Raw genomic sequence first — 15,543 nt, forward strand, 5'->3', positions numbered from 1 at the left:
CAGGATGGCAGACACATTAAATACTATGGCGGGGGAGGTGTATTTTGAAGCATGTGATTAGAGCCAGAGGCGCTAATAGGCTTCAAAATAGGGTGGGCTCTGGGCGCAGAGCACTGCGTCCTGATCCTACCCTGTTGGGTGGCATAGCAAATAAATTTTTGCTATTTTCACACTAACGTTCCTCTTTGCCAATCAGCAGGCAGGTGAGTGAGACCTGTCTCCCAATTGGCTAAAGCATTAGGCGATCCTATTGGATTACGGCAGAGGAAGCCTGAGGAGCCGAGCGAACACAGCAGCCGCAGCCCCTGATTCCCACTGCTACAGGAGAGGAGCAGAGCCCCGCCACATGAGTGGTAAGTTCCGCCGGACTGGCCACGGGAGGGGGGGTTAGTGAAGTGACAGCCGGGGCACATGCCTGGCTGCATTTGATGGGCACAGTGAGGCTGCAATTTATGGGGGGGGTGGGTTATTTGGTATTTTTTCAGTTTGGTTGCACTCCCCAAAAATTTTGAGCTCCCGCTACCATTGCTTATAACCTCTTTAAAAACAAACTAAATTTGACAGTTTAAAGCGGAAGTCCGCACACAAAATGAAAAGCCAGCAGCTGCATATACTGCAGCTGCTTACTTTTAATAATTGAACACTTACCTGTCCAGGGTGTCGGCAACACAGCTGATGTTTCCATCAGTTGTCGGGTGCTGCCACCTCCATTGCGAGAAGGGGAGCCCGGCAGTGTAGCCTTGCGGCTTCATGCCGGGGACCCTGCTGCGCATGCGTGAGGCTCCGATCCTCTCTCCTACTGGCCCGGCAGCTGGGGAAGGAGGAGGAGGGAGCCCGAGCGATTATGCAAATAGCCGCGGTTGAGGCTCCCGGAATTGGGCACAGGATACCTGTGAAAGATAGATATCCTGTCCCCCCCTCCTCCCCCGAAAGGTGCCAAATGTGGCAACGGAGGGGGCAAGGAGTACAATGAGTGGAAGATCCACTTTTGGGTGGAACTCCGCTTTAAAACATCTTTTTCCATCCATAAGGCATTCCACATCTCTAAATTATCTAGGCATATTTCTCGCACCTAAACTCTATATTCTTTTTATAGTCCATTACATTCCAGTATTAAAAACCATCAAACATGACTTGGAGAGGTGGACATTATTATCACTCTTTAGTGGGATTAACGTTATAAAGATGAACGTGCTCCCTAGAGTCCAATTTTACTTTGAAATGTTACCATCACTCCATCTTTCTTTTCCCTATTGAACGGTTTAATTCCTAAATCTATCTGGAATCGTTCTTATCTAAGGTCTAGTGTTACCAGATTTTAAAAGATTTCATGCTGCTACATTCAATAGAATTGCTGATTGGAAACGTTTCTTTCATAACAAACTAAGGATTCAGTTGGAGAGTGATCTATGTATTTTTTCCCTTTTAACAGCTCCATGGATACCTTAAAAATGCTCCCCACTCAACCCCTATTTCTTCACCATGTGACAGGGAGATCACCACTGGAAACTCTCAGAGCCTCCTCTGAGATCACATTCATGGATATCTGGAGGCATACACAACTGTCCAAAATGTATACAGTCTCTATTAAGACCTATGTTGAAACTAAACCCTATTGACCCATCAGCTGCTTCATTGGCCAGGGGTATTTCCCAATTCTATCAAGCCCTTTCACACCTGGGCTCTCCTACATACCCTGTTTATCTATCTGCCTGGGGAATGGAATTGAAATGAGATGATCAGAAAGCTACAATACCCTCATCTCACACAGGGGTTATCCCTTTCCTCAAAGATGGCTGATGTAAACTGTAGCTTTCACATTGGCACTATACCCCTGTCAATCATTCTATCACTCCACACCTGCTAAACGGGGGCAAATCACTTATCCCAGCATATCGTAAACAGATGACTATTCCATCGATAAAACAATGGTTCCAAGCTATACACCAGATTTGTCTCATGGAGCAACTTATACATAATACACCAAACTTTCTCATCCATGTCTTTATGAACTTTGTGCACTGGTGCACAGTCATGTTGCAACAGGAAGGGGCCATCCCCAAACTGTTCCCACAATGTTGGGCGCCTGAAATTGTCCAAAATCTCTTGGTATTCTGACTTCTTAAGAGTTCTCTTCACTGGAACTAAGGGGCCAATCCCAACCCCTGAAAAACAACCCCACACCATAATCCCCTTCCACCAACTGATTGGACCAGTGCACAAAGCAAGGTCCATAAAGACATGGATGAGCGAATTTGGGGTGGAGGAACTTGACTGGCCTGCAGAGAGTCCTGACTTCAGCCCGATAGAACACCTTTGGGATGAATTGGTGCAGAGACTTCAAGCCGGGCCTTATCATCCACATCAGTGCCTGACCTCACAAATGCACTTCTGGAAGAATGGTCAAACATTCCCATAGACACACCTAAACCTTTTGGGCAGCCTTCCCAGAAGAGTTGAAGCTGTTATAGCTGCAAAGGGGGAGCCAATGCAATATTGAACCCTACGAGCTAAGGCTGGGATGCCATTAAAGGTCATGTGCGTGTAAAGGCAGATGTCACAATACTTTTGGTATAATAGTGTATATAGTCACGATTGATTACCTCATCCTTCCTGTGTATTAGCAACAAATAACAAAAGGGTGTTTGTAGATTTTTTATGTACGTAGCACCTAGAAATCTACATTAATGCTGATAAGCGGTGCAGCATATGGGCTATGACAAAAAGTTTATTGCTGGAATTACAAATTCTTATCTGATTTTACCACTGTTCTGCGTTGTAGTTTATAACTTGCTTTACAACAGTGACCAGCTTCGTCTTATAGTGTATATCTTTTGATGGTAGTGTTTTTTTTTGTTTGTTTTTTTTTTAGCAGTCTTCTAATGTGTCTTGGCATCTTTAGCAAACTGCTTGCCCAAGATTATTTGTGTGCAGTAAACGCAGTGCTTTTTTGTCACCATACAAATGGAGGGGTCTGGGTCTATACAGTACATTCCCATAAGATGCTTTGATTTTATGCTTATAGTACCAGCTTTGACCTTCAGATTCTGCAGTGTTTTATAACTCCATTTCATCTTTTACAGTATGAATCTAAGAAGCGGATTTCAGCAGAAGATGCTATGAAGCATGCTTACTTCAGAAGTCTTGGAACAAAAATGCATAGCTTGCCAGAAAGTAAGATCAATATATGAATACATAACCGCTTCTCACATTAGAATAAAAAATAAAAATGTAATATTTGCTGGGAAAAATGTTTTAAACATTTTTCACAGCGTGGGTGTTTGGATATAGAATTATTAATTCATAGTATCAAAGGACTTATGGTGGACCTATACTAAAAAAAAAAAAAAAAATCCAGTCTTTGATCGACCTAATAACTTAATTTCATAAATAGTTAAAAAGTACTGAATTGCCAGTACTTCGAATACCGGTGCTCTGGAAAAGCTAGCGTTCAGCCGTAACGATTGGTTTTATTGCTTATAACAAACATCTATGGTGTAAGTAGTTTCAAGTGTAGAGGCCGTCTTTATAAAAGAAGGGTTTACTATACCTTGTGGTGAATTTTTCCTGGTCATACAACATCTGAGGTTTTTGTGAAAATAGAATCTTTAAAGATTGTTTATTTCTTTTTATTTATTTTTTATTGCCCCAATACAAAGATAGGCTTTAGGTCTCTGACCTTATTTTTAACAACATTTTTTTCCCAAAAAATGAATTATCCATTCAAAGAATAAACAGAATAGGACACCAATTGAAGTAGTATTTAAGGGGTTAAGATTACATATTGGGTTTGACTTTAGTGTTTAGCCTTTGACAGCTTCTTCGTGTAAAGTACGGGTTAGATTAATTGTTAAGTTACCTTTCCAGTGTGCTGGTGCACTGTAACATATGGTATGAGTTTTGATACGTCTCATTATTTACAGAGCTAAGCCTTACTGACTCTTGAGTATTTCTGTTGGACAGTAAGGCTGCCTAACACAGGGATTTGGTAATGGTAACATGTAGGAGGCATGACTGAGTAGGGCAGCAGATAAAAGAACCAGAGACTGCCTTTCTTGGGCGTAGAGAAGTTGTTCAAAGCCTCCATAGGATGGATCAAATCTCAGCTGGTTGATTAGGGGCAGGCTGAGATTCGATCCATCTATGACCAGGCTGTTTGTCCACTGATCGACTTCAGTACAACCAGACTGTCAGATTTTTTTGTATGCAATTACTGCCAGCTGCCGCAGCTGAAATCATTGTGTTATGCTGGCAGGGAGGGCTCTTGTCAGCAGAACACAGTAGTGCTGCGGGAGGGATTCCCCCATCAACAATTAATGTGTTTGAGGGAATAGTGATTTTCTGAAAGAAACTCGCATCACCTATGGTTTTCCTTACCTACCAGCCTATTCTGAAATTTCTCATATACATTTAAAAATCAGTATTTTATTATTATTTTTTTACTAGATAATTACTTAGAACCCACGAACATGATATATTTTCTGAAAGCAAAAGCCTGTAAAAGCTATTTAGCCAATTGGATTGCTTTTATATTATTCAGCATCATCACCTGCTGACAAAAAAGAAATAAAAAAAAAAGATACCAGGGTTATGACTGCGGCTGCAACCATGACCATGGTAGAACCACTTAAACCAGAGGATGTACAGGTACATCCATATGGGTGAGTTGGTCAATCAATTCACCTATGGGGGCAAAAGGCAGGATTTTATGCATTTGGGTTATAATAATCCTACCAAGTTCTGTCTACAGTGTCATGGTAGACCCCAGGTGTTAACTTATTCAAAACTGGATATGCTCGCTCTATTAATTTATATTGGGAGAACTCGGTCTAGCCCAAATAGCAAGGATAACTTTCCACAGATTTTTGGCAGTGTTGAATTGTATTTGTTAACTTGCTGTACATTTTTACTGGCAAGTTATACACTTGCAGAGCACTTGAAGCACAAGTTCTAGTTGACACTTTTCCAATTTGTAGCAAATTTGTGTGGCAAGTCTCTAGCAAGACCAAAGTTGTAGTGGTAGCTCTGCAAGTCTACAGCATGAAAATTGGGCCACAGTGACCCCTGTGGTGGGATGACTATCGCACAACATAACTGAACCAAAACTTGCAGGAGATTTGCAGAATGTTTGCAAAGAAAATTGATTTGGAGTCCTACAATGCAGACTTGCTGCAATTGTGCGACAAACTTGTGAAGCCTGGCGGGCCTAGCAATAGCTTAGAAAGTCATTTTCAATCTTGCAGCAAAATTGCTTGCTATCTGGGAGGGAACAATTCTGTTAAACAGATACCACGCATAGAGCTATAGTTATGTTTTCTCCCACATTCTGCTGCTTAAATTTAACCTAAGTTGTAGTTTTTTAGCACAAATACTCTGGCCTCTGTTTCCATACATTCTGAGCACATTTCTCGTATAGGAGAGATGGTTACAGACCTCATCGTTGTTTTTCCAGTGAAGTGCATGGTCACAATTGAAAACGAGTCACAATTGAAAACGAGTCACAACATACTCCACAAAAAAAACTTCTTGCTTTGGTGATTTCCCCTTGGTTTGGATAGCGTGAGGTCAGGGTAGCAGACAATCAGGTTTTCTTGTTGTTGTCTTTGATCCTTTTGGTATGATTTCCCCTCAACTATTTGTCAGGGCAGGAAGTTATTGGAAATTTCTCTAACAGGGACACTGACAATAATTTTGTGTTTGTTTTGTGTACGGTGTTTATAATAAACTGATCTCATATTTCTCATTTTAGATATATCAATATTCAGTCTTAAGGATATCCAGCTGCAGAAAGATCCCGGCTTCCGAAATTCTTCCTATCCAGAGACAGGTACATTGTTGAATTAGAGCATGGGTGCTCAACCTGTGGCCCTCCAGCTTTTGAAGAACTGCAAGTCCCATAATGCCTCTGTCTTTAGGAGTCATGCTTCTTTTATTACAATGCCTCATGAGACTAGTAGTTCCACAACAGTTGGAGGGCCACGGGTTGAGCACCCATATATTACGGAAATGCAGGGAATTTTGTCTTGTTTTTGAGGATATTTGATTTGGAGTGTGATTTTCAAGATATAATTCTCTAATATCTGTATAATATACTGCCCTTTTTACTGTCATTTGTACAATAACAGTAGCAGGTATCTCTGGACATTAAATTGACGTGTGTTCAAAATGATTTTACTGATAACATTTCTGGAAAGGGCAATCTGCAGAGGATATTTTTTCAAGCTGTAAAATCATTTCATGGGGGTGCTCACACTCTACTAACAGTTCTGGTGCTGCTTGTAGCATGCCTACCAGTACAGCTGATGTATGCATCCAGGATACATGTCACTCTTTATGACCAGAGTTTTCTGTTCTTGAATTCTTCCTTAGCTCCATCACACATTGCTGGTTCCTCTGCCTTACTACATTAATGCAAGACTTATTGGCTCAAATCACCCCAATTATGACAAAAGTCATGAGTGTGTCCGTTTCCTTCCTGTAGACACAGGAAAAGGACAACCAGTGAAATTTTGACATGGACACCACAATAAAGGAGGAGGTACCAACCTCCCAGTTGTGTTCATTATATATTCCTTTTCATATCAGTGGAACTCTAGTATTAAATGGTAGGTGAATTTTTTTGGTCATTTCTGGAGTATGGATCTTCTGTAAATAGAGCATGGTATAAAAAGCCATATAACTTAAGTTAAGTTTTAAGGGTATATGTCTTCCTGTACATTAGTAGTATTATATAAAAATTATAATTTATATAAATATTTAGTTATTCAGTAAGAACTAATTAACGACTTTGAATCGGGGTAATACTTTTATTGTTTCTAACACTGTCCATCTTCTTTTCTATTTTTCCTTGTTCTCTTGTAGGGCATGGCAAGAACAGACGACAGAGCATGCTCTTTTAAGATGTTTTTCCTATCACAGTTTCATATGTACATTGGAAGCTTCTATGGCAACTTTTACTTCTGGTGGACTAAAGACTATCTGTTTGTCGACATTGACCTGCCTACAGTGGGGTCATTTTATTTCAGGCCTGCAGATTTCTATATATATTTTTTTTTTCTTTTTAATATTTGTTGTCACAGTGTGACAAAGCTTGTACAGTCGGTTTTAAGGTCTCTTCTGCTGTTAGAGCCAGTAGGTTACAGCTGTCAGTGTGGCTGCAATTCTTGTGCAGGACTGAGACACAATGCGTTATTTATTGCCGAATCATTGCTGCTAAATGACTACTGTCGGAATATTTACCATAACAAACAGTTGAATGCCTAAAGAAGTTGCAGTGGCTTGATAATCTGTGAATGCATCATTTTTTTTTTTTTATTCCAAACACTTGTTTTATGTTTTCCTTTTTAGTTTTATTTTATATTAAATTCTGTTGTTTTCAGTCAAGTTATTTTTCCATTGCTCTGCTTTCAGTTGAATGGACCATGTTTGATATGTTATAAAAAATTCCTGAAAGATTCAGTAAGCTTATTTGGTAACCACGTGACCAAGATCATGAAGACTTTTTTTTTTTTTTTTTTTTTTTTGGTGGCAAGAGAATACTAGGGTGATCGAGAATGATGTTTAAAGTATGTAAATGTGTTCAGGACATGTCTGGCAAAGAAAACAAAACTTTATTATTTTTAAGACTTGATATTCTATTAGAAAATGTGTATAATAGTGTGACTAAAAAAAAGCTTAACTGAAATAGGCCACATATGCTGCATTAGCAATGTGCTCCATTCAAAAATGTGTTCTATTTCTGGGTGGAGAAAGGCAAGGTTTGCTCCTTTACAAAGTTTTTTGTTTGTGACTTTGGTAGCAACATGTCCCCCGTATTTTGTGCTATCTAGGCAAAGCTTGACTGTGATCAGAGATTCCACATCCCCTGAGTCAATGCATTGTGTGAAAATGTACTTTAAGGCCAGTTGAACCTGGTGATGAATGAAAATCTCCCCCTACACAGTGGGTAAGACCCAGTAGGTGACTCCTTTACTCCCTCCATTGAAACGCTAAGAAAAGTATAGGGTGGATCAAGCTCAGTGGTATACCTAAGCTGGCAGGTTAAGCAGACAATAGGCAAAAAAAAAAAAAATGAACACAAGGTAATTTTTATCGATCACCATCGGTAACTGAAGCTAACCTTTGTCCCAGTTCATTAAAATACTGAATAATACATGGTACAAGGTGGGGTACAAACTAGTTTTTAGGGTTTTTTTTGTTTTTGTTTTTGTTTTTTTTGCTGCAAAGATTTTGGGTAATATTAACTTTTAACAAATGATGTAATGGCTTTCATTTACTGGTCTTTAGAAAAGATTCTTGTTGCCCATACCAATTGATTTTTACTTTTATCAAATTTTAAGCAGAATCCAAGTAAGAAAATGCCAAATGGTTGAAGGCCTAACAATCCCTGCTAATATATACACGTTACTGTCTGATTATACAGTTTCCTTTTGACTTACTAACAAGGTATGTAGTGCGAAAGCCTACCTGATTAAATATAATTTGAATGGATCTTTTAGGTAGGCCTATGTGCTACATAGTTATAAGTATAGAGACAATTGTACGATCAGATTATGAGTGTTTAACTTTAGAATTACAAGCAACTATGTCATGTAAAGCTGGGTACACAGAATGTTGGGAGACAACGGATGGTTCAAAAGAAGCAGCCGACATTTGGCCCTTGTGTATGTCGGTCTATCTCCTTTAGATCTGCGAAAGCTATGTAGTAGAAGCCCTGTCTAAACAATCAGTTCTGTTTTATTACAGTCAGGCAGGGTGTGATTTTTGGTAGGTAAATTCGATTGTGCTATCCCATTGCAAGGTGTATGGCCAGCTTTAAAGACTGTTATATCAGATTGTAAATCCTGTAAGAATGGTAAAAATATGGGCAGCCGTGCAAATATTGACACATTGCAAACAGAATTAAAACTCTCAGTTACCAAATATCATCTTTATGAGAAGCAATATCTGATTGGATAAGATCAGTTACTACATTCCACTGTTTGCAAAAAAAATGTATCAACCCAAATGTTAGAATGGATTTTATCTGTGAATTCACAGCTGGAATAGTATGCTTTAGAACTGGCAGTATTCATGTAAAAATCACTTTAATCCAAGTAAGACCAGTATTATAAAACTCTGTGCCAGCTCAGTAATTTGATATTCATTATTCCGAATTTAGTGTATGCCTATTTCAACAACTTTCAATGGTAAAAATGGGAATAGTCATACTTAAACCACGTAGTTGTGAAACACTCTAATAATGAAAACCCTGTACAAATGTTTAAAAGAATGACCAAAATGAAGGTATGTGCACGTAATCATTGTCTTCTGTCTGCAGCCTCTTTTCTACATTATTGGGTAATAGTATTGGTTTTGTTCTTGCTGATAGAAAAATTCAAAGAAATTGTGCATTCCCTTTTAATCACTTATTCTGCCAGAGCTTTTTTGTGCTCTGAGAACACAATTTGGGGGAGTAGGCAGAAAATGAATGTGTGCACATACCTTGTAGAGTTTATTGCTCAAATGTTTTGTTTCTTTTGTAATTACAAATGAAAATGAATATGAACAAAATTTGAGTATCTGATAAAGTGGTATCACTAAGGGGCAACAGTCATATATGTAAAACCTATTTCAAGTCCATTAAAAACTGATATTTACGTTTTTGGATAGACAACATTGAGGGGGCGCTTTAAAAATTCTGCCATGATTGTGAGTCACTCTTGTGATGCCTACAGTGGGTAAGTCAAGCATAGAACATACTCCTTTATGAACCTGCAGGGTCAATTTCATTCAGTTCCTGATGAACCAGCCAAAGTTCACTCCATGAGTGGTCCCTGTCAGCATCCTCTTGCCTGACATCCTTCAATTAAAAATCCCGGGTGAACATTGTTTGGCCATACAGTGACTGCATCCAAATATGCTGGTATGTTTTAGGTATTTTGACAGCCTGCAGTGTTTAGGGTGGATAGAGGCATCGGATTTTTTTTTTTTCATTCTGCCTGCAGGATGAAAGAAAAAAAAAAAAATCTGTGTATGGCCAGTTTAACTTTGCTGGGGTTCCTATAATACAAAGCTAGAGAGTGATCTGAACCCACCAGCATCCACTTACACATTAGAAAAAAAAAAAAAAAACTTTTTGGGAGGACTGCCCCTTTATGAATGAAGCATATATGATTTCAGAATCCAGCAAAAAAAATCCTGTTTTTCAAAGAAATCCGTTAGTTTTCTTCTATCGCTATAGTTATTGCTCATTGAAAACAAAAAATAACTTTAAGCAATGTAGTTTACTATATATCCTCTCCATGTTTTTCTCTTACTCTCTACCTTTATTACCAAGTCAGAGCAGTGCAGCATTATGAGGATATTGAGAGAGCCAGCATGGGGTACCAGAAGTACACTTGTGGCAGACGTAATTCAGGACAGGAATCGTGTCCCTTCTTCAACAATGTTGCATTTAATTTATTTTTATTATTTTTATTTTACAGCCAAAGCAGGTACAGCAGCCAGTCCAGCTATTCTAGTGCTGCATCGTTGCTCAGCTTGTAAATATTTTAGTTTATTGTAAAGTAAAAAGGAAAAAAAATAGTTTGACCAAAAAATTGCTTCCAAACTTATTTTTTTTTTTTTGTTTTTTTTGTTTTTTTGTATCTACACAATTTTGAAAAATTGTATTGGAGCTGGTGTCGGTAATAAAAGGTATATTTTCTGAAGGTTTGTACATACCTGTGTAAGCCTTTAGTACAAAAAAACAAAACAAACAAAAAACACTGTAATCACCCCCACCCCCAGAAATGGTCATGTTAATCTCCGCCTGGTGTATCCTGAATGAATTGTGATTTGCTTTTCTTTAATCCACCTGCATTCAGGGTCTTGCCACTTCTGTTCAGAAGAGAAACGTGTCATTTATTTAACAGTATTACGTGGACTTTTTTTTTTTTTCTACTTTATTTGTGAATAGTGGTTGTGGAACACGTGGTTTTGTTTTCATTTATATAACCGGTATATTAAAAATGGTTTTCTTTACTTTGATTTTGTTAGGACACAAACAAACTCATGTTAAAATAGCAGTGAATGTTGGACCACTACTACTTTTCATAAATTGTAAATCGTTTTAAATTAAGACAAAGAGAAATCTGTAGCGCTAACTGCTGTTTATTTGAAACTGACAAGCCTGTATTAATATTGTACTTTCTGAAGTATAAATATTCTGTGAAATACAATAGTCTTGTTTTGAATCTCATGGAGAAAATATTTCTTTGTTGTAAGGCACTTTCCATAAGAACTTCTTGTACAACAGAGGAACTTGTGAATTTTTTTTTATGTTTTTTTTTTTTTTCCTTAATTTTTGTTTTTATCCTCCTCACCCCGTGGTGCTGATTTCTACGGTGTTTTATAAAATTGTCCAGGTTGAAATTAATAAACTGGTTCTTAAAAATATAAAAAAGTAGTGTCCACAGTTTCAGATTTGAACTATGAATTCTGTGTGAAGTTAACGCTGAGTTACAAGCACATGTTAAAGAGACCCTGTCACCAACTAAAAAAATAAAAATAAAAAAAGGTAAAAGCACAGAAAAATCAAGCAATGTTTTTAATAATTTTTTTCAGTGCTTTTTTCTTCCCCATGAATATTTTTTACTTGCAATGTGCCTTTGAAAAATTGCTAAAATATTGACTTATTTAGTTCCTTAGTACAGCCCCCTTCCTTACACGTCATAGCCCTCTCCTCTTCTCGTGGTATCTAATGTCTGTTCTGGCCCAAGTCCTCTGAATCTCCCTCCATTACCTTTTTATGTAGTTGCTGGGGGAGGAGCGTAGGGGAATAAGCTAGAGTCACTTGAGTGACAGCTCTGTCAGCTAAGGCCACTGATAGTAGGACCAAGATGAGGGCACCCACCAGTGGCTTTTGGATGTCTACACAAGGGAGGCTTTTACAAGTAAATAACATGCATAAAGTATGGTGGCAAGGTCTCTCTTACCCTGTTTCCCAAAAAATAAGACCTATCGTGGTTGTCGATGATGGCTGCAATATAAGCCCTTTCCCCAAATAAGCCCTAGTTAAAGTCCTTGTAGGTCTTATTTTCATGGTAGGACTTATTTTTGGGGAAACGGGGTAGGGCTTATATTGCAGCCATCACAGACAATCACTCTAGGTCTTATTTTTGGGGAAACGGTATCAAATGCATATTGTATTGTATTGTTACTTGCAAACACATAATGTAATTCTGTTTAGGTATTCTTGTGGTCCCTGCCAGACAGCACAGGTTTGTCACCTCTAGTCCAGTTAGATAATATATTTTAATCAAGGATCCACCCTTGGCCTGCTAATTGGGCATTGAAGAAGAAGCAGCAGCATACTAAGGTCATCCCTCTGCTCCCTCCTTTTAAGGCCTCTTTCACACTGTACTAATGTATGTGCATCAGACATTCCTGGCAGAAAAAAAATGTGAGGATGGGCTTTATATAACTATTGTGCTTTTGCAAGTATGCACACACAAGCATAACAATTCTTCTATCTTTATCTTAATGAAGGATACGTGGCATATGCACGTATTTGTGTGTATTAACTTCTCTCAATAGCCCACTCCCTGACCCATCGTAGTTTACCCACCTAGTGTTCCCCAGCCAATCTGTTCCTGTGGTTGTCACACCCTCTCTAAGCTCCCAGTTGGATGGTATAGGGGCTTACGCAGGGTTAATGATGTCATTGTCTGATGACAATGTTTATGGCCAATGATTGATTGTTTAGGCCAGAGCTTTGTATCCTGGAAAGAGGTCACATTCTTCCACTTACTGGTAACATTGGGTGTTCGCAATGACTCCGATGGAGCAACCAAGATTTGTATAAGTGTATCTGGGGATGGGGCAGTAATAGACTGTCACTTTGCCCTGAATAGGCAAAATGATTTATTTTAAATACGTTTATTATATTTTAATGAGTACTTTGAGACCATATGGTGTTTATATTTGCATTGAGTTCACCTATAAAAAAAAAAAGGCACATACAGTATCTCACAAAAGTGAGTACACCCTCATATTGTTATAAATGTTTTATTATCTTTTCATGTGACAGCACTGAAGAAATCACACTTTGAAAAGAAAGCCCGTAAACAGTTTGCTGAAGACAAGCAGACTAAGGACATGGATTACTGGAACCATGTCCTGTGGTCTGTTGAGACCAAGATAAACTTATTTGGTTTCAGATTGTAGCAAGTGTGTGGGGCTGGAACCAGGTGAGGTGTACAAAGTGTGTCTGGCCTACAGTCAAGCATGGTGGTGGGAGTGTCATTGTCTGGGGCTACATGAGTGCTGCCAGCACTGGGAAGCCACAGTTCATTGAGTGAACCATGAATGCCAACATGTACTGTGACATACTGAAGCAGCGCATGATCCTCTCCCTTGGGAGACTGGGTCGCAGGGCAGTATTCCAACATGCATACCTCCAGGATGACACCTGCCTTGCTAAAGAATCTGAGGATAAAGGTGATGGACTGGCCAAGCATGTCTCCAGACTTAAACCCTATGGAGCCTCTGAGGGGCATCCTCAAGCTGAAGGTGGAGGAGCGCAAGGTCTCTAACATCCACCAGATCTGTGATGTCGTCATGGAGGAGTGGAAGAAGACTCCATTGGCAACCTGCGAAGTTCTGGTGAACTCCATGCCCAAGAGGATTAAGGCAGTGCTGGAAAATAATGGCGGTCACACAAAATATTGACGCTTTGGGCCCAATTTGGACATTTTCACTTAGGGGTATACTCACTTTTGTTGCCAGTGGTTTAGACATTAATGGCTGTGTGTTGAGTTATTTTGAGGGGACAGCAAATTTACACTGTTGTACAAGCTGTACACTCACTACTTTACATTGTACCAAAGTGTAATTTTTTCAGCGTTGTCACATGAAAAATTATAAAAAAAAAATACAGAAATGTGAGGGGTGTACTCACTTTTGTGAGATACTGTACCTCTTACCATGTACCTTCCCTGTTCTGTTGACGGTACATAAGTCGTTGCTACATACAGTTTACACAGTTCTCCCAGCAGGCACATGTATTACCAGCTTGGTCCCACTGAACTATTTAAATGTAAATCAAATCTGGAATTGGGCTTTCATTTAGTTTCAAGGGTTGCCACAGAAAACAAATCTTTGGTGTGCCTTTGAACACACCACATCCTAACCACATCTACATTTCACATACAGATGCTAAAAGCTAGAGTATTGGGTCTTGCAATTAACAATATGTACAGTTTCTGTTTTTTCTTCTGTCTCGTGTTTACAGATCTCAATAGCTCAAGCTGAAATGTGTATATATACTCACACATTTTCATCATTACCATGTTTTTTGTTTTATAGAGAGAGTGCATATCGACACAAAACAAAATACATGGCAATGTTTAAAATCTGTAACAAGGGTAATATGTTATATTTTCCTAATATAAATTCTTTGAAAACGTAGACTTCACCCATCATCAAAATACAATGTGGGATACTCTGAGAGTGGTGCAGAAATAACACTAAAATGTTATTTTCTCATATCTAAGGTTTCTAAAATAAAAAAAAAATGTAAAAGCCAGTTTTCTGTGAACTTTTACACAGCCAAACAATTCGTACTGCAATTCTGTGGTACACTGGGTATAGAAAATCAAGCCCCCCCCCATCACATTTTGTTGCTATGAAGACAGATGCCGTTTTTGTTTTATGCAGCTGTATTTACTCAACTTATAACATCCAAGTGAATGTAACACCAGATATAAATTGTCTGTCTCCATTTCAGGGTGCAAAGCAACAAAATGTGATTATTTTAAAGGAGGGTGATTCTTTTCTATACTCGCTATACACACGTAACAATGTCATTTATCATACAAATTCTAGGTAGACAGCCTTATTTGATCAAGCAAAGACCTGTGCAAAGTATGGCAATCCCCCAGCATCCATCCAGATCTACAGTGCATCCAGAAAGTATTCACAGCGCTTCACTTTTTTCTACATTTTATGTTGCAGCCTTATTCCAAAATTGATTAAATTCATTATTTTCCTAAAAATTCTACTAGTTCATTTGAAGTCTTTGCGAATGTATTAAAAATAAAAACGAAAAAATCACATGTACATAAGTATTCACAACCTTTACCATGACACTCAAAATTGAGCTCAGGTGCATCCTGTTTCCACTGATCAGCCTTGAGATGTTTCTATAACTTGATTCGTGTCCACTTATGGTTAATTCAGTGGATTGGACACAATTTGGAAAGGCACACACCTGTCTATATAAGGTCCCACAGTTAACCGTGCATGTCAGAGCCAAACCAAGCCATGAAGTCCAAGGAATTGTCTATAGATCTTTGAGATGGGATTGCATCGAGGCACAGATATGGGGAAGGGTACAGAAAAATTTCTGCGACATTGAAGATCCCAATGAGCACAATGGCCTCCATCATCCGTAAATGGAAGTAGTTTGGAACCACAAGGACTCTTCCTAGAGCAAACTGAGCGATTGGGGGAGAAGGGTCTTGGTCAGGGAGGTGACTAAGAACCCGATGGTCACTCTGAAAGAGCTTCAGCATTTCTCTG

General features: G+C 38.8%; 1 protein-coding gene across 3 annotated transcripts in view; it reads left to right on the forward strand.

The window, feature by feature from the left end:
* Nucleotides 1-11,201, forward strand: part of CDK17 (cyclin dependent kinase 17) — a 239,520-nt gene extending 228,319 nt beyond the window's left edge. For all 3 annotated transcript variants that reach the window (XM_077472064.1, XM_077472063.1, XM_077472065.1), the window contains 3 exons: nt 3,084-3,174; nt 5,750-5,827; nt 6,862-11,201. In XM_077472064.1, coding sequence (XP_077328190.1) covers nt 3,084-3,174; nt 5,750-5,827; nt 6,862-6,899 — 207 coding nt within the window. In that variant the 3' untranslated portion in view covers nt 6,900-11,201. The remainder of the gene's footprint in view (nt 1-3,083; nt 3,175-5,749; nt 5,828-6,861) is intronic.
* Nucleotides 11,202-15,543: the final 4,342 nt, after the last annotated feature.

Source organism: Lithobates pipiens, unplaced genomic scaffold, assembly GCF_037356315.1.
Source record: "Lithobates pipiens isolate NorthernLeopardFrog02 unplaced genomic scaffold, aLitPip1_a1.2 Scaffold_8, whole genome shotgun sequence".
NCBI lineage: Eukaryota > Metazoa > Chordata > Amphibia > Anura > Ranidae > Lithobates > Lithobates pipiens.